The following is a 26,441-nucleotide window of genomic DNA, read 5'->3' on the forward strand; positions in this document are numbered from 1 at the left end:
TGTCCCCAGTATATGTAGCCAGGGGTATATGTCCCAGTATATGTAGCCAGGGGTATATGTCCCCAGTATATGTAGACAGGGGGTATATGTCCCCAGTATATGTAGCCAGGGGGTATATGTCCCCAGTATATGTAGCCAGGGGGTATATGTCCCCAGTATATGTAGCCAGGGGGTATATGTCCCCAGTATATGTAGCCAGGGTGTATATGTCCCCAGTATATGTAGGCAGGTGTATATGTCCCAGTATATGTAGGCAGGTGTATATGTCCCAGTATATGTAGCCAGGGGTATATTTCCCAGTATATGTAGCCAGGGGTATATGTCCCCAGTATATGTAGCCAGGGGTATATGTCCCCAGTATATGTAGCCAGGGGTATATGTCCCAGTATATGTAGCCAGGGGTATATGTCTCCAGTATATGTAGCCAGGGGGTATATGTCCCCAGTATATGTAGCCAGGGGGTATATGTCCCCAGTATATGTAGCCAGGGGGTATATGTCCCCAGTATATGTAGCCAGGGGGTATATGTCCCCAGTATATGTAGCCAGGGGGTATATGTCCCAGTATATGTAGGCAGGGGTATATGTCCCAGTATATGTAGGCAGGGGTATATGTCCCAGTATATGTAGGCAGTTGTATATGTCCCCAGTATATGTAGCCAGGGGTATATGTCCCCAGTATATGTAGCCAGGGGTATATGTCCCCAGTATATGTAGCCAGGGGTATATGTCCCCAGTATATGTAGCCAGGGGTATATGTCCAAGTATATGTAGGCAGGGGTATATGTCCCAGTATATGTAGGCAGGTGTATATGTCCCAGTATATGTAGCCAGGGGTATAGATGACCCCAGTATATGTAGCCAGGGGTATATGTGCCCAGTATATGTAGTCAAGGGTATATGTGCCCAGTATATGTATTCAAGGGTATATGTGCCAAGTATATGTAGTCAGGGGGATATGTGCCAAGTATATGTAGGCAGGTGTATATGTCCCCAGTATATGTAGGCAGGTGTATATGTCCCAGTATATGTAGGCAGGTGTATATGTCCCCAGTATATGTAGCCAGGGGTATATGTCCCCAGTATATGTAGCCAGGGGTATATGTCCCAGTATATGTAGCCAGGGGTATATGTCTCCAGTATATGTAGCCAGGGGGTATATGTCCCCAGTATATGTAGCCAGGGGGTATATGTCCCCAGTATATGTAGCCAGGGGGTATATGTCCCCAGTATATGTAGCCAGGGGGTATATGTCCCAGTATATGTAGGCAGGGGTACATGTCCCAGTATATGTAGGCAGGGGTACATGTCCCAGTATATGTAGGCAGGGGTATATGTCCCAGTATATGTAGGCAGGGGTATATGTCCTAGTATATGTAGCCAGGGGTATATGTCCCCAGTATATGTAGCCAGGGGTATATGTCCCCAGTATATGTAGCCAGGGGTATATGTCCCAGTATATGTAGCCAGGGGTATATGTCCCCAGTATATGTAGCCAGGGGGTATATGTCCCCAGTATATGTAGCCAGGGGGTATATGTCCCCAGTATATGTAGCCAGGGGGTATATGTCCCCAGTATATGTAGCCAGGGGGTATATGTCCCCAGTATATGTAGCCAGGGTGTATATGTCCCCAGTATATGTAGGCAGGTGTATATGTCCCAGTATATGTAGGCAGGTGTATATGTCCCAGTATATGTAGCCAGGGGTATATTTCCCAGTATATGTAGCCAGGGGTATATGTCCCCAGTATATGTAGCCAGGGGTATATGTCCCCAGTATATGTAGCCAGGGGTATATGTCCCAGTATATGTAGCCAGGGGTATATGTCTCCAGTATATGTAGCCAGGGGGTATATGTCCCCAGTATATGTAGCCAGGGGGTATATGTCCCCAGTATATGTAGCCAGGGGGTATATGTCCCCAGTATATGTAGCCAGGGGGTATATGTCCCCAGTATATGTAGCCAGGGGGTATATGTCCCAGTATATGTAGGCAGGGGTATATGTCCCAGTATATGTAGGCAGGGGTATATGTCCCAGTATATGTAGGCAGTTGTATATGTCCCCAGTATATGTAGCCAGGGGTATATGTCCCCAGTATATGTAGCCAGGGGTATATGTCCCCAGTATATGTAGCCAGGGGTATATGTCCCCAGTATATGTAGCCAGGGGTATATGTCCAAGTATATGTAGGCAGGGGTATATGTCCCAGTATATGTAGGCAGGTGTATATGTCCCAGTATATGTAGCCAGGGGTATAGATGACCCCAGTATATGTAGCCAGGGGTATATGTGCCCAGTATATGTAGTCAAGGGTATATGTGCCCAGTATATGTATTCAAGGGTATATGTGCCAAGTATATGTAGTCAGGGGGATATGTGCCCAGTATATGTAGGCAGGTGTATATGTCCCCAGTATATGTAGGCAGGTGTATATGTCCCAGTATATGTAGGCAGGTGTATATGTCCCAGTATATGTAGCCAGGGGTATATGTCCTAGTATATGTAGCCAGGGGTATATGTCCCCAGTATATGTAGCCAGGGGTATATGTCCCCAGTATATTTAGCCAGGGGTATATGTCCCAGTATATGTAGCCAGGGGTATATGTCCCCAGTATATGTAGCCAGGGGGTATATGTCCCCAGTATATGTAGCCAGGGGGTATATGTCCCCAGTATATGTAGCCAGGGGGTATATGTCCCCAGTATATGTAGCCAGGGGGTATATGTCCCCAGTATATGTAGCCAGGGTGTATATGTCCCCAGTATATGTAGGCAGGTGTATATGTCCCAGTATATGTAGGCAGGTGTATATGTCCCAGTATATGTAGCCAGGGGTATATTTCCCAGTATATGTAGCCAGGGGTATATGTCCCCAGTATATGTAGCCAGGGGTATATGTCCCAGTATATGTAGCCAGGGGTATATGTCTCCAGTATATGTAGCCAGGGGGTATATGTCCCCAGTATATGTAGCCAGGGGGTATATGTCCCCAGTATATGTAGCCAGGGGGTATATGTCCCCAGTATATGTAGCCAGGGGGTATATGTCCCAGTATATGTAGGCAGGGGTATATGTCCCAGTATATGTAGGCAGGGGTATATGTCCCAGTATATGTAGGCAGTTGTATATGTCCCCAGTATATGTAGCCAGGGGTATATGTCCCCAGTATATGTAGCCAGGGGTATATGTCCCCAGTATATGTAGCCAGGGGTATATGTCCCCAGTATATGTAGCCAGGGGTATATGTCCAAGTATATGTAGGCAGGGGTATATGTCCCAGTATATGTAGGCAGGTGTATATGTCCCAGTATATGTAGCCAGGGGTATAGATGACCCCAGTATATGTAGCCAGGGGTATATGTGCCCAGTATATGTAGTCAAGGGTATATGTGCCCAGTATATGTATTCAAGGGTATATGTGCCAAGTATATGTAGTCAGGGGGATATGTGCCAAGTATATGTAGGCAGGTGTATATGTCCCCAGTATATGTAGGCAGGTGTATATGTCCCAGTATATGTAGGCAGGTGTATATGTCCCCAGTATATGTAGCCAGGGGTATATGTCCCCAGTATATGTAGCCAGGGGTATATGTCCCAGTATATGTAGCCAGGGGTATATGTCTCCAGTATATGTAGCCAGGGGGTATATGTCCCCAGTATATGTAGCCAGGGGGTATATGTCCCCAGTATATGTAGCCAGGGGGTATATGTCCCCAGTATATGTAGCCAGGGGGTATATGTCCCAGTATATGTAGGCAGGGGTACATGTCCCAGTATATGTAGGCAGGGGTACATGTCCCAGTATATGTAGGCAGGGGTATATGTCCCAGTATATGTAGGCAGGGGTATATGTCCTAGTATATGTAGCCAGGGGTATATGTCCCCAGTATATGTAGCCAGGGGTATATGTCCCCAGTATATGTAGCCAGGGGTATATGTCCCAGTATATGTAGCCAGGGGTATATGTCCCCAGTATATGTAGCCAGGGGGTATATGTCCCCAGTATATGTAGCCAGGGGGTATATGTCCCCAGTATATGTAGCCAGGGGGTATATGTCCCCAGTATATGTAGCCAGGGGGTATATGTCCCCAGTATATGTAGCCAGGGTGTATATGTCCCCAGTATATGTAGGCAGGTGTATATGTCCCAGTATATGTAGGCAGGTGTATATGTCCCAGTATATGTAGCCAGGGGTACATTTCCCAGTATATGTAGCCAGGGGTATATGTCCCCAGTATATGTAGCCAGGGGTATATGTCCCCAGTATATGTAGCCAGGGGTATATGTCCCAGTATATGTAGCCAGGGGTATATGTCTCCAGTATATGTAGCCAGGGGGTATATGTCCCCAGTATATGTAGCCAGGGGGTATATGTCCCCAGTATATGTAGCCAGGGGGTATATGTCCCCAGTATATGTAGCCAGGGGGTATATGTCCCCAGTATATGTAGCCAGGGGGTATATGTCCCAGTATATGTAGGCAGGGGTATATGTCCCAGTATATGTAGGCAGGGGTATATGTCCCAGTATATGTAGGCAGTTGTATATGTCCCCAGTATATGTAGCCAGGGGTATATGTCCCCAGTATATGTAGCCAGGGGTATATGTCCCCAGTATATGTAGCCAGGGGTATATGTCCCCAGTATATGTAGCCAGGGGTATATGTCCAAGTATATGTAGGCAGGGGTATATGTCCCAGTATATGTAGGCAGGTGTATATGTCCCAGTATATGTAGCCAGGGGTATAGATGACCCCAGTATATGTAGCCAGGGGTATATGTGCCCAGTATATGTAGTCAAGGGTATATGTGCCCAGTATATGTATTCAAGGGTATATGTGCCAAGTATATGTAGTCAGGGGGATATGTGCCAAGTATATGTAGGCAGGTGTATATGTCCCCAGTATATGTAGGCAGGTGTATATGTCCCAGTATATGTAGGCAGGTGTATATGTCCCCAGTATATGTAGCCAGGGGTATATGTCCCCAGTATATGTAGCCAGGGGTATATGTCCCAGTATATGTAGCCAGGGGTATATGTCTCCAGTATATGTAGCCAGGGGGTATATGTCCCCAGTATATGTAGCCAGGGGGTATATGTCCCCAGTATATGTAGCCAGGGGGTATATGTCCCCAGTATATGTAGCCAGGGGGTATATGTCCCAGTATATGTAGGCAGGGGTACATGTCCCAGTATATGTAGGAAGGGGTATATGTCCCAGTATATGTAGGCAGGGGTATATGTCCCAGTATATGTAGGCAGGGGTATATGTCCCAGTATATGTAGGCAGGTGTATATGTCCCCAGTATATGTAGGCAGGTGTATATGTCCCCAGTATATGTAGGCAGGTGTATATGTAGCCAGGGGAATATGTCCCCAGTATATGTAGCCAGGGGTTTATGTCCCCAGTATATGTAGCCAGGGGTATATGTCCCCAGTATATGTAGCCAGGGGGTATATGTCCAAGTATATGTAGGCAGGGGTATATGTCCCCAGTATATGTAGGCAGGTGTATATGTCCCAGTATATGTAGGCAGGTGTATATGTCCCCAGTATATTTAGGCAGGTGTATATGTCCCCAGTATATGTAGGCAGGTGTATATGTGGCCAGTATATGTAGGCAGGTGTATATGTGCCCAGTATATGTAGGCAGGTGTATATGTCCCCAGAATAGGTAGCCAGGTGTGCCCCAGCAGGAGGGTAACAGCGCAGAGAAGAGGGAGAGCTATGGGCATAGTGGGGAAGGGCGGACGTCTCCCCCCCTTCCCTCACCTTAGGGGGCTCTACCTCCCTCGCTCGCTCTCCCCTCCGGAGTCCGGAACGAAATGGGCAGCGGGCGGAACTTACCTCGCCTCGTCGCAGGCGCCGGATGGATTAGCCGTTACTCTGGTCTGGTCCAGACCAGAGTGCGGCACCAGAACTTCCGGCGCAGGAGCGAGACGAGGTAAGTTCCGCCCGCTGCCCAGCTGCTGCACATTTCGTTCCGGACTCCGGAGGGGAGAGCGAGCGAGGGAGGTAGAGCCCCCTAAGGTGAGGGAAGGGGGAGGGAGACGTCCGCCCTTCCCCACTATGCCCATAGCTCTCCCTCTTCTAAGCGCTGCTCCCCTCCTGCTGGCCGCATGGGCACGCGGCCAGGGGGGGGGGGGCAGCGGGCGGCCAGGGTCGGGCAGATGCCCCAATTTGCCATACGTGCGGACACCCATGAAGACAGACTAAATAACAAACCAATGTGTCCAATCCTGGGTACATCCGTGCACACACAGGCCACCGCACCCATGGATGGCATGCGTCCGCACAGAGACACCCACTTAAATATCACACTATAATTAACTATGTCTATACTATCCAAAACACATCCTGATGGAAACAATCAAAAAACTCTGCATGTCCTAGTGCTCTCAGTGAAAAACTGTCAATCTGTGTAACTGGAAGGCGGCATCAGCTTACCAGGATAGTGTCACGGCGGGACACTTTTCTTCTGTGTATGTGGTCTGATCCTACAGAGAGCGACTTCTTATCCTACAGAGAGTGACTTCTTATCCTACCTCTGATCCTACAGAGAAAGACTTCTTATTCTACCTCTGATCCTACAGAGAGTGACTTCTCATCCTACCTTTGATCCTACAGAGAGTGACTTCTTATCCTACCTCTGATCCTACAGAGAGTGACTTCTTATCCTACCTCTGATCCTACAGAGAGCGACTTCTTATCCTACCTCTGATCCTACACAGAAATACTTCTTATTCTGCCTCTGATCCTACAGAGACTTCTTATCCTACCTCTGATCCTACAGAGAGCGACTTCGTCTCCGCCCACTTTAGCTGCCGAACTTTAAAAATACCGGAGGGGAGAGCTAGGAAGGAGAGCCCCTAGGTGAGGGAAGAGGAGGGGGGGGGGGACGTCCGCCCTTCCCTACTGTTCCCACAGCTCTCCTTCTCTGCACTGCTCCCCTCCTGCTGGGGGGGGGGTGAACCCTGGCTACCTGGGGACATATACCCCTGCCTAAATATACTGGGCACATATCCCCCTGGCTATATATACTGGGCACATATACCCCTGACTACATATACTGGGCACATATCCCCCTGGCTACGTATACTGGGCACATATCCCCCTGGCTATATATACTGGGCACATATACCCCTGCCTACATATACTGGGGACATATACCCCTGACTACATATACTGGGCACATATACCCCTGACTACATATACTGGGCACATATCCCCCTGGCTACATATACTGGGCACATATACCCCTGACTACATATACTGGGCACTTATCCCCCTGGCTACATATACTAGGCACATATACCCCTGACTACATATACTGGGCACATATCCCCCTGGCTACATATACTGGGCACATATACCCCTGACTACATATACTGGGCACATATCCCCCTGGCTACATATACTGGGCACATATACCCCTGACTACATATACTGGGCACATATACCCCTGGCTACATATACTGGGCACATACTGTATACCCCTGACTACATATACTGGGCACATATACCCCTGCCTAAATATACTGGGCACATATCCCCCTGGCTATATATACTGGGCACATATACCCCTGACTACATATACTGGGCACATATCACCCTGACATATCACCCTGGCTACATATACTGGGCACATATCCCCCTGGTTATATATACTGGGCACATATACCCCTGCCTACATATACTGGGGACATATACCCCTGACTACATATACTGGGCACATATACCCCTGACTACATATACTGGGCACATATCCCCCTGGCTACATATACTGGGCACATATACCCCTGACTACATATACTGGGCACATATCCCCCTGGCTACATATACTGGGCACATATCCCCCTGGCTATATATACTGGGCACATATACCCCTGCCTACATATACTGGGGACATATACCCCTGACTACATATACTGGGCACATATACCCCTGACTACATATACTGGGCACATATCCCCCTGGCTACATATACTGGGCACATATACCCCTGACTACATATACTGGGCACTTATCCCCCTGGCTACATATACTAGGCACATATACCCCTGACTACATATACTGGGCACATATCCCCCTGGCTACATATACTGGGCACATATACCCCTGACTACATATACTGGGCACATATCCCCCTGGCTACATATACTGGGCACATATACCCCTGACTACATATACTGGGCACATATACCCCTGGCTACATATACTGGGCACATACTGTATACCCCTGACTACATATACTGGGCACATATACCCCTGCCTAAATATACTGGGCACATATCCCCCTGGCTATATATACTGGGCACATATACCCCTGACTACATATACTGGGCACATATCCCCCTGGCTATATATACTGGGCACATATACCCCTGCCTACATATACTGGGGACATATACCCCTGACTACATATACTGGGCACATATACCCCTGACTACATATACTGGGCACATATCCCCCTGGCTACATATACTGGGCACATATACCCCTGACTACATATACTGGGCACTTATCCCCCTGGCTACATATACTAGGCACATATACCCCTGACTACATATACTGGGCACATATCCCCCTGGCTACATATACTGGGCACATATACCCCTGACTACATATACTGGGCACATATCCCCCTGGCTACATATACTGGGCACATATACCCCTGACTACATATACTGGGCACATATACCCCTGGCTACATATACTGGGCACATACTGTATACCCCTGACTACATATACTGGGCACATATACCCCTGCCTAAATATACTGGGCACATATCCCCCTGGCTATATATACTGGGCACATATACCCCTGACTACATATACTGGGCACATATCACCCTGACATATCACCCTGGCTACATATACTGGGCACATATCCCCCTGGTTATATATACTGGGCACATATACCCCTGCCTACATATACTGGGCACATATACCCCTGACTACATATACTGGGCACATATCCCTCTGGCTACATATACTGGGCACATATACCCCTGACTACATATACTGGGCACTTATCCCCCTGGCTACATATACTGGGCACATATACCCCTGACTACATATACTGGGCACATATACCCCTGGCTACATATACTGGGCACATACTGTATACCCCTGACTACATATACTGGACACATATACCCCTGCCTAAATATACTGAGCACATATCCCCCTGGCTATATATACTGAGGACATATACCCCTGCCTATATATACTGGGCATATATACCCCCTGGCTACATATACTGGGGACAGCTATACACCTGGCTATATATACTGGGGACTACTACACACCTGGCTACTTATGGAACATATACACCTGGCTACCTATTCTGTGGACATCTATACACCTGGCTACCTATTTTGGGGACATTATACACCTGGCTACATATTCTGGGTACAACTATATTCATGGCTTCTTATACTGGGGACACCTATAGATCTGGCTACCTATGCTGGGGGTACCTATTTTGGGGGAACTGCTGTCAGTATATCTGCATTTTTGGGGAACCGCTGTTAACAGATTAAGTGTATTTTGGTGAACCGCTGCCAGATTATGTGTATGTTAGGGGAATGGCTGCTGATAGATTTTGCGTACTTTGGGGAATTGCTGCCAGATTATGTATGTTTGGGTGACCACTGCTGCCAGATTACATGTATTTTGGGTGTTACGTGTATTTTGGGTGATCCGCTGTCAGGTTTCGCATATTTTGGGGAACTGCTTCCAGATTATGTGTACTGCCACATTGTATATTTTGGGGGAACCACTGCCATATTATCTTTATTCTGGAGGAACTTCTACCAGATTACGTGTCTTTTTGGTGAAATGCTGTCAGATTACACCTACTTTTGGGGGATACACTACGGCAGAGCTCAAACTTCCCTGGCAGACCTTTTACATCACTGCTAAGGTCATGTATATTTGGCCCCACCCATTACCACGCCCACGTTATGCTTGACCATGCCCATTTTTTGGCGCGCCGCGCATGCAAAGTTTTGCGGAGTGAGTCCACTCACTTCTTTTCCTAGGACTAGACCCCTGACGAAAACAAAAGCTTTTGTCAGTTATCACCTCGTCTTACCAATATACTTACAATGCTAACAACTCTTACCAATCATTGTTGGGCTGGTCTGATACTTGGGCATGCTCCATACTCAAATGCAAATAGGAAACAGTGCATTAGCTGTTAAAGTTCCTAGAAGAACTGAGCAGCATAGAATGTAAGAGTCCACCTGTCAGGAACCATGTTGTGTCGCTTTCTGCCTGCTGGTGGCAGTATTGACCTGGACTTTCATTTACTTCCATTGTGCCAGCAGCAGAGGGCTCTGAGGACTCTGAGCAGCCCTGAATTTCTGCAATCCATCAAAAGCATCTTGTTTATTACTGGACTATTTAGAAACTGCCTCTTCTTCCTGCTGATTGCCAGAACTGTGCTTCCAAGTCTGAGCTTCTGGACATCCTGGTTCTCCTGAAATTCTGTATCTGTTACTCTGTTGCCTGATCTATATTCTGACTGACCCCGATTCCTGCTTGCTCCTTTTGTACTGCAATTGGTTTGTTACTGAATCTGTATTCTGTTCTGACCATGATTTCTGCCAGCTCCCTTGTACTGTGATTTGTTGTATATATTGCTCCAGTGTATATTTCCTGTATATACTTAGTTAGTTAGATATGGTTCTTGGTGTATTGCACATTGATTATATTTGCATGGTGATTGCTCTGTTATGGTGTGCATGCATGCGGTTGCACTTATTTTGCATTATATTGTATGCACTATCTGGTCTTAATAAAACCTTTTTGCACCTTTTTCCTTGGTCCCAGTGTCTGTATCACTGCAAACTGTCCTCAAACCCTGTTTGTGACACCACCTGTTAAAGCGGTATCGTCACCATAAAAATCAAATTTCAACAGCAACTGGTCTGAGTGTATTAAGTGATAAAGTTGCCAATCCTGCATTCAAAACTTTTTCTGCTGTTATGATTTGGAGTTATTACATACTTAAGGAGCACTGGCTGTTTAGTAGTCGGTGCCAAAGAATTGCATGCTGGGGGTTCTTTTTATCTATAATCTATTCCTCCTCTTCCCTTTATTTCCCTGCTAGCTGCTTTTCTGAAACCTAATCCCCTACTCACTTGTGTTTACAAGCAAGGCTGAGGTGACTCAGTGATTGGAGGAGACAAGAAAAAAAATAAAGGGCAGAAATGACATCACGAGTTAGCTTTAACTGTGGGCAAAAGACATGGCCCCCACCAGGAACAGAATTCTCGTCATTTACTATATATCATTCACTGAAATAAAAACGTGGACAGTATAATACATGTGTTATGCAAGTAGCTCAAGTATTTATCTACTTATATACTATATGTGTTTTTTTTTCCCTGGCATAGTATGGCTGATCGTACTGCTTTAACCTCCCTGGCGGTAACCCCGTGTGTGACACGGGGTAAGCCGCCGGAGGGTGCCGCTCAGGCCCTGCTGGGCCGATTTTCATAATTTTTTTTTTGCTAGACGCAGCTAGCACTTTGCTAGCTGCGCCAGCACTCTGATCGCCGCCGGCCCCCGCCCGATCGCCGCTATTTGCTGCGGCGCGTGGCCCCCCCCCCAGACCCCAGCGCTGCCTGGCCAATCAGTGCCAGGCAGCGCCGAGGGGTGGCCCGGGACTCCCAATGACGTCCCGACGTCAGTGACGTCATCCCGCCCCGTCGCCATGGCGACGGGGGAAGCCCTCCAGGAAATCCCGTTCTATGAACGGGATTTCCTGATCGGAGATCGCCGAAGGCGATCGAAGCGGGCGGGGGGATGCCGCTCAGCAGCGGCTATCATGTAGCGAGCCCTCGGCTCGCTACATGATTAAAAAAAAAAAATTTTTTTTAAAAACTGCTGCGCTCCCTCCTGGCGGTATTTTTCATACCGCCAAGGAGGTTAAGGCACTCTGCCTTTGAATGGGCTGTGCAGCAGGATCTGAAGCATATAGGTATTGTTTATAAGTAAATGTAGTCTTGAACAAAAGGGAGCCATGAGTGATACTCCCCCTACCTCCTCTAAGAAGCCATCAGCATTCGGTTGATCAGCGCCATTGCGCATGTTCTAGCCTCCTTTATGCCACACTTTGCATCTTGCGGGTTGTGCATGAACGTGCGTGACATCAGTACGCCTCCTGATGTTCGTGGAGCACAGCTCTAGACGGCCTGATGACTACAGAGGAAGCTACCTATCCTTCTCTTCGCAATGGAATGCAAGAGATGAAGCAATTTTCAAAGGGCGGTTCTCCTTTTGATTCCTGCAAGCCTGGGAAATAGCAAATACAATGGCCTCAATCCTGGTAGCTCCATGAGGTGAAATTTGTCTGTAAGACACCTCATGGGGTATTTTCCTCCCTTTGGGGGGGTGGGGGGGAGAAGGCAATTCTGAAAGATTTCTCTGCATTTCTGAAAATGTGTGGTATTTCAGCAGGCAATAATAATAGTCTTTAATTGTCTTCCATAACTTAGAATACTCTTTGGAAAGTGTTTTTTTTTTTTTTTTTGGGGGGGGGGGGGGGGGGGGTGTATTTGGTTACGTAGCAACCTATGGAAAGTATATGTATAGACATCCCCTATTTAAAAAAAATCCAGTAAATATTTGGAGTTTTATTTCTACTATTCTTCTCTATTACACAGCCTGATTAGGAATGACACTAAAACCGCAATAGGGACTGAATAGGAACTCCACTAAAAACTGCAAAATGCACACATATTGACTTTACCTCCCGGTACAGGCAGGGCTTAAACTGATCGGTTAATTATGTGCTAACATGGCCCCTAATTTCCATGAGGATTCCAACTTCTGGTAAAATATCGCACATTTTGTGACCTACTTTACCATATGAGATAATTATGACTAAAATCTACCAGAATAGCAAACTGCTTTTAATGTATGCTGTAAAATACTACTTATGCGGTAAACCGGACGGTGAGCGTACCAGAATTGAGGCCATTGCCGGAAAGTAAAGGAACCTGCAGTCTCAACATTCTTCTGCCCATCGTTCTCCAAAATGGAGGATATCGCTTTTACCCCACAGACCAGCAGAAGAGGTCTCTCATTAGAAGGTTACATAGGATGAAAGCATCACTCACTCAGGAGAGGGGCAGAATGTGAGCGGGGGCCATATGAACACATCCTGGTAAGAGTAAAATAAAAATGTGTAAAGTTGTCATATCCCTGCATCTTCAGTCCTGAGGGAATTGTAAAGGTGAAAAAAAGTGGTGTGTCAATCAGCCATCTTTAAATTTGTAGTTACGTGTTCTGAGGGGGTTAAGGGGGTGGGGCTAACCTATGGTATGCTCAGTGGATTTGTATAGGAAAAACAGATCCTTTCCTAAGGAGAGGGAAGGCTCTGGGTCCTACACAGCCTTCCAATTCCTGTCTTCATTCACTCGTTCAAATCTCTTTGAAGTCTTCAGGAGCCCGAGTGCTCCAGTCAAATATGGATTCAGGCTAGCACACCAACTTTAGGGTGCAAACAATTCGATTTATTGCTTCATCAGCACTTATGCATTGACAATTGTTTCGGGGCCACGGCGCAATTGCCAATGCATAAGTGCTGATGAAGCAATAAATAGAATTGTTTGCATCCTGAAGTTGGTGTGCTAACCTGAATCCATATTTGACTGTTGATGTACCGGGTGCCTTGGCTTAGCACCTACAGGCTATGCACCCATTCATTGGGTAAGGTGTGCCACCTCCACGATCTTCTTGTTTCCAAGTGCTCCAGGGCATCTCTGTACTGCAGATGCACGAGAGAACGCTCCCGCGTGCGCAGCATGGAGCAGCCTGTCTTCGGGAGCCTAAGTGTTCTGGAATACTTCCGAAGCTTCCTACAGCAGAAGAGAACAGTCTCGAACCTATCGGTCAGAGACTGCTAACGGCAGAGCCAGTGCAGGAATGATGAGATGAGGAGAAAAATGGGAAGCTTCTAAAGGACCCAGAGCCTTCCCTCTCTGTATGAAGTATCTGGGGTTTTTTGGTTTCAGACTCCCTTTAAACTCTGGCAGGCCCAAAAAAATACAGAAGTTGCATATGTGGAGGATTGCGAGAATGGTTACAGACAACACACAGATCAAGAAAAAGGATCGATTCTGATTCTTACCTTGAGTGGGGTGGGGTTTGCTCTCCTCACCTGCCTATACAGTGGTTACCTTTGTAAGTATCACTCTTCATATTTTTTTTTTTAATTGGGCTCTCAGTTTTCCCTTATTTATATTTCAAGCAAAGTTCTGGAATGGGTGTCACAGCCCCTGGGCATCATGGGAAATCTATGGGATGATATGAAGAAGGCTGTTCATGCTCAGCAGCCATCAAATGTAACTGAACTGGAGAGATTTGTATGGAAGAATGGTAAAATTACCTCCATCCAGAATCTAGACTCTCATAAAAGGCTATAGGAGGCCTCTAGGGGCCGTTATATTTACAAAAGGAGGCTCAGCTAAGCACTGATATCTCTGTTGGGGAGACACATTTCTGCACCGGTCTAATCTTGTTATGATGCATATTGCATAGTACATACTGATACCCAATAAATGTCATTTCACTGCAGAAACACTATTTCAAAATCACATGGAAAATATTGGAAGGAAGTTGCTATTTTAAAAGGAGTTGAAAGTTCATACAAAATAAATACATAAAAATCATATTATCCAATAGCAAATTAATTACCTCCCTTACCTATCTAGTTTGCAGTATTTTTCTCTGGCAGGTTTCGTAGATATTTGACCAATAAAATATAAATCTTAGTTTCTCTGTTTTTGCTTTATTTCCATCTAGTGAGGAAAAAAACTGACATCACTTCCTCCCTGTCTTGTGTCTTTCATGGACTTTGTTTCTGTTCCCTCCCTCCTTGCATGATTGATGGCCCTCCCAGGGTAGGAGGTGATGACATGTTGCCGAGGGAACAGAGAGAGTCACTCCTGAGCATGTCAGGTGAGAGTTACCAGCACACAGGAGGTGGTGTAAGCAGATACATGCACAGTAAGGACATTGCCCGCTGCTTGTGCAGCTATTAGTGCTAGTGGGGGGGGGGGGAGAGGCTAAGGTGGGGACCCCGAGCTGCTGTTATACCAAACTGCAGACTCCTAGATCGGTTTATACGTGATAACTCTGGAGCAAGCCATCTATAGGGGCACAGATAGGGATGTATTTATTTAGGGGAAAAAAAAGTTATTTTATTATTTTACTTAATTTTCATTGAACAGTTTCAACCCTCTGCAAAAGCTCAGCCAATGATACGCACACACAAAAACTAAAACAAAAAGAGGTTCACATATTTTTTTTTTTATAACTCTAAAACAAAAATACAGAAACACAGAAATTTCCTTTCCTTCACTCAGTCTGGATAAATGGGAGCGTCTAATATTCCCACATCTGCAGCTTTAAGTAGGTAAATAACAATGTCATATAGAACTTTCCTGGAGTCTCACATTCTTATTCTAAATTTAGAGGGGTTATATTCTGACTCTGAATTGTACAAAGCAGCCACCTCAGTGTGATATAAAATCTGGCTCATTCAGCTTCCAACAAAAGCAAATAATTCACTTTTCAGCACTTTCTGGTTATCAGGCAGTTTGTTCAGCCAGATATGCGTTTTATACTTTAATTTACTCTTCAGGAGAGCCATAGCTGCATGTGACTGCAAGACCTGCCTCATTTTCATAGATATTAACTCTAGTTTATCAACCCTTCCAATGGAAAATATAAAAGTGAAGACAGGCAAGTTTAAACTAGGCTTAGTACTACATGTGTATATATTTATCTCACCATGTCACCTCATTTCAGGGACATTAATGCTTTACAAACAAATACACTGAGTGACATGAAAGCATCTTCGGGATGCTGTGTAATTATGCTTCCTTGTGCACAAAAAAAAATAGACAAAGTGTATCAGAACACTTTTGGCCAAGACATTTCCCACACTCAACACAAGTGTCTGAAGTGCGGTGACTTACACTTGCATTTCCCACTCAGCACACGATAATAGGGCTTTTCATAAGGTGAGATCTCTCATGTCTGACAAGGTCTGATTTCTGTATAAAACCTTTCCCACACTCAGCACATGAATGAGGCTTCTCACCAGTGTGAGATTTCTTATGACTGCCAAGATGTGATTTCTGTGCAAAACATTTCCCACACTCAGCACATGAATGAGGCTTCTCACCAGTGTGAGATTTCTTATGACTGCCAAGATGTGATTTCTGTGCAAAACATTTCCCACACTCAGTACATGAATAGGGCTTCTCACCAGTGTGAGCTATCTCATGATTAACAAGGCCCGATTTAAAACTAAAAGATTTCCCACACTGAGCACATGAATAGGGCTTCTCACCAGTATGTAATCTCTCATGTATGACAAGGTTTTCTTTACGCCTAAAATATTTCCCACACGTAATGCATGAATATGGCTTTTCACCAGTGTGAGATCTCTCATGTATGACAAGGTTTGATCTACACCCATAACATTTCCCACACTTTGCACATGAATAGGGCTTCTCACCAGTGTGAGATCTCTCATGTCTGACAAGAAGTGATTTTTGGGAAAAACATTTCCCACACTCAGCACATGAATAGGGCTTCTCACCAGTGTGAGATCTCTCATGCGTGACAAGGATTGATTTACGTCTAAAACATTTCCCACACTCATCACATGAAAAGGGCTTCTCACCAGTGTGAGATCTTGTATGTATGACAAGGTTTGTTTTTCGCCTAAAACATTTCCCACACTCTGCACATGGATAAGGCTTCTCATCAGTGTGGGATCTCTCATGTCTGACAAGCTCTGATTTACAAGAAAAACATTTCCCACACTCAGCACATGAATAGGGCTTCTCACCAGTGTGAGATCTCTCATGCGTGACAAGGATTGATTTACGTCTAAAACATTTCCCACACTCATCACATGAAAAGGGCTTCTCACCAGTGTGAGATCTTGTATGTATGACAAGGTTTGTTTTTCGCCTAAAACATTTCCCACACTCTGCACATGGATAAGGCTTCTCATCAGTGTGGGATCTCTCATGTCTGACAAGCTCTGATTTCCAAGAAAAACATTTCCCACATGTGGAACAGGAATAAGACCCTCCAGCAGGGGAAGAGCTGTGCTGGGTATGAGGCCCCTCGGGGGTAGACAGGTGAGGGGAATCTGTGGGAATATTTGGGGTCACCAGGATATCTGCAGCAAACTCTTTTCCAATCACATCATCATCATCCGTTGTACAGTCGGTGGATTCAGAGAGACGACTTTTTGAGAGGCTCCTGATGACGGGACTCCGCCCTGCAAATAGAAAAACATCATCACTTCCTGTTAGAGAACTTCTGAGAGGAGGGAAAAAAACATTTCCTGACCATTGTAATTATCTGCATACAATTTAAAATACATTTGCATACAAATCAGTTATTTGCATCTCAGTGACCCTTCCTATAGTAAAAGCATTGGCCATACATGGAAAGCAGTAAATTGTAGAACTTGATGAGACAATGGAAGCAATGCGTTACTACTGTGACAACAGACCTATATGTATGAAAACAAGAGAGTTCTGCATGATGTCGGGTTTAACTGTTTATTTCTGGACATATCCAATTACAGCATCTCAAAGCACATGGCTGTCATGTTTCAGACCTGCTGGTCCTTAATCATAGCTCAGCAGCCTGCTTTGAGATGCAGTAATCGGATATGTCCAGAAACACCAGTTAAACGCGGCATCGTGTGGACCTCTCGTTGTTTTCATGCTACCACCGGGTTTGGCTACCGATCGGTGTTCCTGTGTGTGGTAATTTGTTCCTATATTGTGTGACTGATGATCATGTACATTTGCTATTGTAAGTATCTGTATAGTTAGTCAGTTACAGGGGTTCTGGTAATTGTGGTTCACCATGTGTCACTGATTGGATAACTGCATGTGTATTGTAGTTGTATATTTGAATTGCTGCACCTTTGTAAATTAACACATTTTCACTTTCAAATCCAGCTTGTGCAGACTTCAGTATTTTCTTATGCCTGGTACACACCATGCAATTTCCCATCAGATAGATGGGTCCATACATAATTTCCAACAGATCCAATCGGATTTCTGATCGTTTCTGATCAAATCAATCAGAAAAAAATGATCGGAAATCAGATCGGACCTGTTGGAAATGATCTATTTGACCCATCTATCTGACGAGAAATTGCATGGTGTATAGCAGGCTTTACAAGTGATCTCTTGTTCCTGCCTTGTCTTGATAAGGATCTGCAGGCGTTACAGTGAAAATATTAACCGCATCGGCCGAATGAAACCGAAAGTAACTTTGAATGTACCACTCTAACTGTCAATGACACCTGCAGAGATATGTCATATGTTTATGCCGGGAAATTCCTATCATGTAAATTTGCCAGAATTTCTATATCTATTGAGTTTGCGCAGCCTATACAAATTTGTGTATAAATATAATGTTCAAGGGCAATACACTCAATCTGTTTGTCAACCACAAACTGTCTGTGTGTCTTTTATTGTGGTTAATCAGATTCAAAGCTAGTACTAGCAAATAAATCACAGAGTATTATTTATAGGTCATCCCTGAAGGTCAAGTGGGTCTGAAAACTGACCAATCCTTTCAGCTGGGGGCTCGTCCGGGATTCTTCGAACACTTCACTTCTTCAATTCACGTAAGTAATAATTATGTCTTTGTTTTAAGGACTTTTAGTGCTCATGTGAATTGTCATGAATGTCGATGCAGGCAACTCAGGTTTGAATAGTATTCAGACTTGGGGTCTACATTTTTTTGATAGTATAGTTTAAAATATATAGACCTTAATTTGAAAAAAAAGAGAAAAAAAACGGGGGACAGGGAATAGGTTGATAGGGTGACCTTTGATAAGTCTAAAATTTAAAATTTTTGGGACTTTTTAGGGAAAAGTCTGAACGATTTCAATGTCAAGTTTTTGGGAAATTTGACAGAGTATATGTTCTGGGTTTGATCAACTCAGTAAATAGTTTCTTTAGAGAAGAAAAATATTTCTATAGATATAGAAATAATTCCTTTTGGTAAGGAATATAGGCCATAAAAGTTATAAGGGTTTTGGTAGGCGCCATAGTACATATTGATTATGTGGGTTCAAATACTTTGTGATTTCTAAGTATATGTTTTGTCTACTTGTCTGCTTATCTTACATCTATTACATAGAGTTATAAGATAATTTGTTGTTTTTCATTTGTGTGGAACTTCAAGCCCAAAATCATTATATAGAGTGATTTTGGCTCCACTGTATTTTGTTGTTTACACGTAGACATCTACATTGATTATGTAACTTTAAATGAGTCTGTGATTTCTATTACGTGTTTTGTGGTGTGAAATTTGTCATATATATTTGTGTTTCTTGTCTGGTTGGTTTTCTGTAATAATAAATTTGACAAATTACAAATAATAGATTGGGTTTAAAAAGAATCCCTAGACTTGAATAATATATTTCTCTATTAATACAGTAACCTTAATAAATGGCCAAGAAAATATATTATAAAACTGAATTGGGTCCAATGAGCCAGGACATTGTTAAGTTAATTCCTGTCCCTACACCTATGAATTTTGAGTCTTGTGTAGATTTCGTTCTAAGGGTATCTGGAAAAGAATATTTAGTTCATCCTTGGATAGAAAATATAGTGAAGAGGACCATAGAAATTAATTTTAGTCCACAATTTCCTTTAAATGGAAGTAATAGTCTAATCCATATGGAATTGATTAAAAACTTATGTTTAAAGGGCACAAAAGATTTGTCACATAATACTAACTGGGACTATGAATATATGTACCAAGGGGGGGGGGGAGAATTGGTTGAAATTTGCTCCTCATTATTTTTACCGAACAGTTGACTAGTAATGTGTGTTTTATGTATGTTCTCCGTGTATAGGTTGCGCCAGCGATGGTAAAGTATTATATAAATTGTTATAAGATCCTTACTGTATTTCTGAGAGATGATTAGTAAAATTAATATTAAGGACACTCATGGAATTCGGATAAGAACGGTCACTTACCAAAATCTACAGTATAAATTCTATGTACGTACAAAACTGGTTTCAGATGCCATATTTAACAAATATCTGGTTATACTGAGATTTGTACATTGACCGTCAGAAATTATCTGAATAAATTGTGTGTCATTTTGTATAGTCCTTTGTGTAAGAGAAAAAATTTCAGAAATATAGTAATGTAATTAATTATTGCAAACTTAGGTAAAGTTCATAAGGATATAGAATAATATGTATCATAATGTATTCATATGTATTGTGTGTAAACTGACACATATGTGTGTAAATTGAGAGTTGTATTGAGTACATGCTTGTGATATGTATGGTAGAGAGGTGGTACCCGCAGGGACGTAACAATAGGGGGTAATAATTACTTCTATAGATGCTTTAAATAGTAATAATCCTTAACACTGTTCCCAATCCCCTTCTTGCACCTCTGACACTGTGCTTGTCCTTGGCAAATTTTGGCGCTCTGTATCAATTTGTATAGAGTTCTTGGGGGGGGGGGCCCTAATGTAAAACCTGCACCAGGGCCCACAGCTCCTTAGCTACGCCACTGGGCACTCGGGAAATAACCAGAAATAGTTACGTTGTCTTTAAGTAGTGTTAGAATTCCCCTTTAAGTTTTGAAAGGGTTAAAAATGCATTAGGACATGTCAGATTTTTTTCTTTAGTGATCTACGCCCGCCAACATCTATGTGGGTTTCTCTTCTGAAGTAATCAGTGACAGGAAAGAGAAATGAGGAACTAACTTAAACGTACTACTGTGTCATTTTTTTCTTGCTGAAGGAAAAAAAATGAATTTAAAAGCCTTTATGTATATACGTGTATAGAAGTAGAAATGAATTTTATGAGTTTTATTATTAAATTATTTGGAACAGTGAATAATTTATATATATATTCCATTTGGGAAATGTTTTAAGATGTAATTTAATTGTCATATTTATCTACACAACATCTTAAGTTTTGTCTTAGTTAGATGTTAGAGGTTAGTAAATAATGACATAGCAGTCATTATTTTCTCCTGAAACGTAGTATCCTTAAATTAAATTAGATTAATTGATACCACCTGTCACCCAGGTCCATATGTATGTGAATGAAGTTTCCCATACTGCAGAATAGATTTTTGGAGTTTTTATATCGTGTCCAAAAGAGGTTCTGATATTTTTTCATAGGTAGCATAGTGAAATCATATATCATAGTTTGGGGCCAATTTGGAAGGGAGCCGGTTGATTTGTCGGTGTTTTTTTTGGGTGAGGAAACTGGAGTGCCTGGGGGAAACCCATGCAGACACGGGGAGGACATGCGGACTCTTTGCAGATGTTGACCAGGCAGAGATTTGAGTAACATTGCAAGGCGAGAGCACTGGCTGCTAGGGCTGAACGATTTTTGGTTTTAAACCGAAAATCGTGATCAAGGGTAAGACGATCTTGAGATCGTCAGAGCTTCGGTTTTCTCTGCCGCTGGTACATGCTCTGCATGTGTACATAAAACAGAGACATTCCCCTGTAGCTGCTGGAAATGAGGCCAGTGAGGGGTTAACAGATCGGACCATGCCCCCTCCCACTCCGGGTGAGAGCCAGGCTGGTGAATGGGGCAGACAGGGAAGGACGGCTAGTCCCGCCCCTCCCCCGGAAGATGAAAAGACAGAGACCGCTGCCCTGGAGAGCCATTAATACAGCAATTAACTTCTGGCCGCTCGCTCTACCTGGCGAGGGACAGTCTGCGACAACTACTATTACTGGCCCCCTCTCTGCCTGTCCCGTGTGAGCTGCCTGGCTGGAGGGTGATAGTAACTCTGGCACTGAAAACATCACGCTGCTGCTGCTGGCTGGACAGCTTCTAGCAATCACACAGATATTTCACTCATCTCCCCTGAGCACTGATAGGTTACATAGGGAGTCACTGCTGTCATGTCACACAGTATTGAGCAGTGTATAGATAGGAAGTCAGCTAGATATATGTAGGATATTCCCCTACATCTACATATATCTAGTGGACTTCCTATCTATACACTGCTCAATACTGTCTGTGTGACCTGACAGCAGTGACTCCCCATGTAACCAATCTGAGCTCAGGGGAGATGAGTGAAATAGGTGTGTGATTGCTAGAAGCTGTCCAGCCAGCAGCTGCAGGGAGGTGATGTTTTCAATGTCAGTCACTGTCACCCCCCATCCAGGCAGCACACACGGGACAGAGAGAGAGGGGACTGCAGTAATAGTAGTTGTCGCAGACTGTCCCCAGTCAGGTAGAGAGCGACTGGATGGTCAGAGCGATTTGATCCATCGTGTAGCAAAAATCGTCTACAGAATCGAAATCGCAATTTCTGACAAAAATCGTGCAATTCAATCTTTTCCTAAAATCGTTCAGGCCTACTGGCTGCTACGCCACCGTGTTACCTTAGTTTTTTTGTGTAAAATGAATTGAGTTTTAGTACAATCTAAATAACTTTATGGATATGATGGCAATTGTCACTTGGACCCATAATATGTGTAATTAGAGTTAGAAATTGTATCACATTTTTTTTAAAAGTAGTAGTTAGTGGTGTGTTCATTTGAACAGAATTTCTATGGACTACTAAAATAACATTATATTTCAGAGTCATATAGGATTCATATATTATATTCAGTGGTTCAAAGCGGATCATTCCTAGACATATTGAAGGAAAAATTTTGCTCATATGTTGATAGGGAATGTTTTAATTAAAACTCCTAACAGATAGATATTTTATATAAAAATACACCTACTTTTTGTTGAAATGCTGCCTCTGTAAAGCCTCTGATAAAATCCTCCACATTTTGCTGGTCTGCTCCGCCAGTACAGGAAATAAGTCCTCATTATAAATAAATCTCTCTCTCTCTGCGCCACACAGAGAGAAGAAGAAAAAAAATGCTCCTCCAAGCCACATTGTCAAAACAAAACGCAAATGCCGACATTATGATTTAAATGGTTCTAAGTATCACTGTTACGGAGATATTGTATCTGATCGTAGTTCTGTAAAACTATGAAGCAATTGGGATCTGTCAGCAAGATTTGCATAAAAACACTGAATTTCCTGTATCTGAGTTTCTGTGGGTAATATGCTGTAACTGCATATCCTTTAGCAGAAACGCCATTTAAGGCTTAAAGGGAACCAGAGATGAACGTTTCACACAAAATAAACATATCAGTTGATAGCTTGTAAAGAATAAATGCTCTACCTGATAATTTTGCCGCTCTGGTGTGCCATTTTTTGTGTTTTTTATCCATTATTGCTCCAGGAAAAATCAAATATGGCCGCCGGCTCATATCCCTTCTCCTTCCGGGTTATATGAGTTCTGGATGTGCTGTCTAGGCTATATGAGACTAGGCTGCTATCTAGGCTATATGAGAAAGGCTGCTGTGTGCTTTCATTTTGGTATGATGTACTGCCTGTAGGAAGTGTCTCTCATAGGAATGAAACTGCCGTTATTATCAGTATCTAGTGCACACAGAGCACACAGGGATCATATTACAGCCACAGAGCTTCTCTCTCAGGAGCAGCAGCCTCTCCCCTGTCATCACAGCTCTCAGTATGCAAAGCATGAAATCTAAGCCAGGAGAGGGGAAGGCTTGGGCTTGAAAACACTTCACAGAAGAGTGACTCAGCTATAATGATTCTAGGTCAAACCTCGACTGAATAGTCGGTGGATTCTTATCACAGCTGCTAATAGACTAATTAAGCAGATAACAATGAAACTAAAAGCAGAGTAGGTGTTTACTGTCATGTTCCCACTGATAAATGTAATAAAATACATGAGGGTGCTTCATCTCTGGTTCTCTTTAATATATGGGTCCAGGTCATTCTTGTGGTCATCTCCTGTATGTAGTGAGAATATATGGGTTTTTTTAAGCCCAAAATCCTTACAATTAAATCCTTACACTCAGCATAGGAAAATAAGAACATTTTTTTTTCCATCCTTAGGAAAATAGTTTATTTTAGTTTGCTTGAACTTTTTGACAAACTGTAGAGTTATTTGATGTTGTCATGACAATTATACTATAAATTTTTCACTGTTCTGAAGAAAGGTAAAATCTCCAGGAAAAAAAAACACTGTTTAATTTTATAGTGTACTGATTAGAAACGTTATCTCTGTTTAGTAAGGAGACCTTAGCCTAGTCTCTCTAGTGCGGTTTCTGTGTGTCTCGGGGACAACCATAGTTGTAGTACCTTAAGCGCACTATAGGGATGAGGACACTATAGATGTTCTTTGTATGTCTGTAACTTTAAATCTGGAGGGGGCACCCGGAAGGGGATCCAACCCTGTACTAGGACCCTGCTCATATTATGCCTTATAGCTTGCTAACTTTGACCAGACATTGAAATGACTTTAATGTATGGTCAAAAAGGGGGGAAAGAGGAATATGGGCCTACTGGTCTGTGTAATGTCATTCCATTTAGGGGGTAATAGGAAGGGGTATCGAGGTAGATATTGCACTAGGGCCACCTAAGTTCTTTAAATACATCACTATTTAGGGTTTGTGGTATGATTGTGGAAGGTATGATGGAATGAGAGTGTAATGACTAATGGTACTAATGGTAATGGAAGAATGAAAAATGGGAATTCCTTATGGTGTAAAAAATCTATTGGAAATTTATCCTCTCTGCCATGTATGGAGTCACATACTCGCACGGGTACGACGTCATGCGAACGGGGTATTGCGAGAGATCCGTTGGGATCATAGAAAGATCCGCTAAGTATGTTTTGAAGTTCATGGTGGAGAGTATGAATCATAGTAGTATTACAAGTACTAGGAAAAATAAATGATTTATTGGATTTTTGGGAAAACATGATGCTCGCACATTTTTCTTTTTCTTTCAGAAACAACTTGCCAGACATCTATCCTGAGGAGTATAAGACCGATCCAGAGGGAGTCTGACCAGAGGCTATCCTGAGGCTATCTTTACAGAAGGATTTCCTACTGGATCCACTGTATTGGGTGAAATAGTTCGACTAAGTCCTGAATTCCAAGTGGGAAAAGAGACTTTTCTGATAGAAGTCTCAAAGTTGCTTGTGTCATCTGTTGAAGAATGGAACAAGATCTGGATCTCAGACCCAGGAAGATTGTATGGATTGTGGGACATTCTTATGTGTACTTGGCTCGTAGGAAAGCTACTAATAGTGACTATGGGGAAAACCTTGGCTTATCTAAAAATAACTTTATGATCTATTGGTTCAGTATTAGAGGGATGATTTGGAATATGTTTTTTGGTAGGGTTACTTCTTTAATGTGGAAATTTCCTATGCCAGACATTCTTATTTGTCACTTGGGTGGGAACGACGTGGGTAAAGCTAACACTATTGATTTGTTACACCGCATGAAATATGATTTCATGAGAATTCATGAGATCATTCCCCAAAGTGTACTGGTTTTCTCTGAAATCATTCCCAGACGGGTGTGGATTTTTCCCCAAGATAGATTGAGGGCCATTAAGATATTCATTAATAGGGCATTATCTAGATCCCTGCCAGCTATAGGGGGTTTTTCTTATTGGCATAATAAGCTTGAGGGTTCCCGGCCTAATTTATTCCGCCCGGATAGGGTTCACTTGTCTGATCAAGGATTGGATATTTTTAATGCCGATCTTAGATCAATGATTGAATCAGCTGCTATGAGGGGTGGGTCACTATATTGAGGATATTATAGAAAGAGAGTTAGTTGTAAGTCACATTATGGGTTAATGCTTTCTGAATAGTAAAAGCCTTTATTTCTGCTATATCATCCTTTAAGTAAAGATTAGAATTAGGTTTTTTGTAAGTTAAATAATGGGTTGATATGTAATGAGCTGATATTCTTATAAGTAGTATATATAGAGCAATCTTTTGAGTAAGGTCAACAAATTAGGATCTTTTCTGAAGTATGTAATTCTCAATTACTAAATAACGCCAAGTGCTGGTGATCCAGGGATTTTTTCTGATTGCCATTTTGGAGTCGGGAAGGAATTTTTCCCTTTCTGGGGCTAATTACACTATGCCTTATAAGGGTTTTTGTCTTCCTCTGGACCAGCAGTGAAATGGGCCGGTGTGGTGCCTTGTTTTTGGTTAAACTTTATGTACACACATCCTTCCTCAAACCATATAACTATAAAATTGTAAATTTATCAGACGGTAAAATATATATACGCATATGTGTTACTACACATATAATTTAGCAGGCCTGATCTCAGTGGGCGATTTTCAGGGAACAAGTCTCCTACTTTTTGATACCTTGGTCTTTAGTAGATTCAAGTTGGCCATAGTTGTCTTGCTAAGTTTTGCTAGAGTATTATATTTTGTCCTATCCTGATTGTGAATATAGTTGGTGAGTGTCCATATGTGTGATTAGCAGAGTCCTTCTAGTATGGTTAAATCTGAAGGTAGCCGGGGGCGTGG

The 26,441-nt window shown here is 43.2% G+C and overlaps 1 protein-coding gene and 1 pseudogene across 1 annotated transcript in view; one reads left to right on the plus strand and one right to left on the minus strand.

Moving 5' to 3' along the window:
• LOC137537150 (zinc finger protein 208-like) overlaps positions 1-26,441 on the plus strand; it is a 486,444-nt pseudogene that overhangs the window by 299,057 nt on the left and 160,946 nt on the right.
• LOC137535848 (uncharacterized) overlaps positions 1-26,441 on the minus strand; it is a 147,150-nt gene that overhangs the window by 79,415 nt on the left and 41,294 nt on the right. The window contains exon 7 of the mRNA XM_068257732.1: positions 16,018-17,321. Within this exon, the coding sequence (XP_068113833.1) occupies positions 16,018-17,321 (1,304 nt within the window). The remainder of the gene's footprint in view (positions 1-16,017; positions 17,322-26,441) is intronic.

The sequence above is a fragment of the Hyperolius riggenbachi genome, chromosome 10 (genome assembly GCF_040937935.1).
Source record: "Hyperolius riggenbachi isolate aHypRig1 chromosome 10, aHypRig1.pri, whole genome shotgun sequence".
NCBI lineage: Eukaryota > Metazoa > Chordata > Amphibia > Anura > Hyperoliidae > Hyperolius > Hyperolius riggenbachi.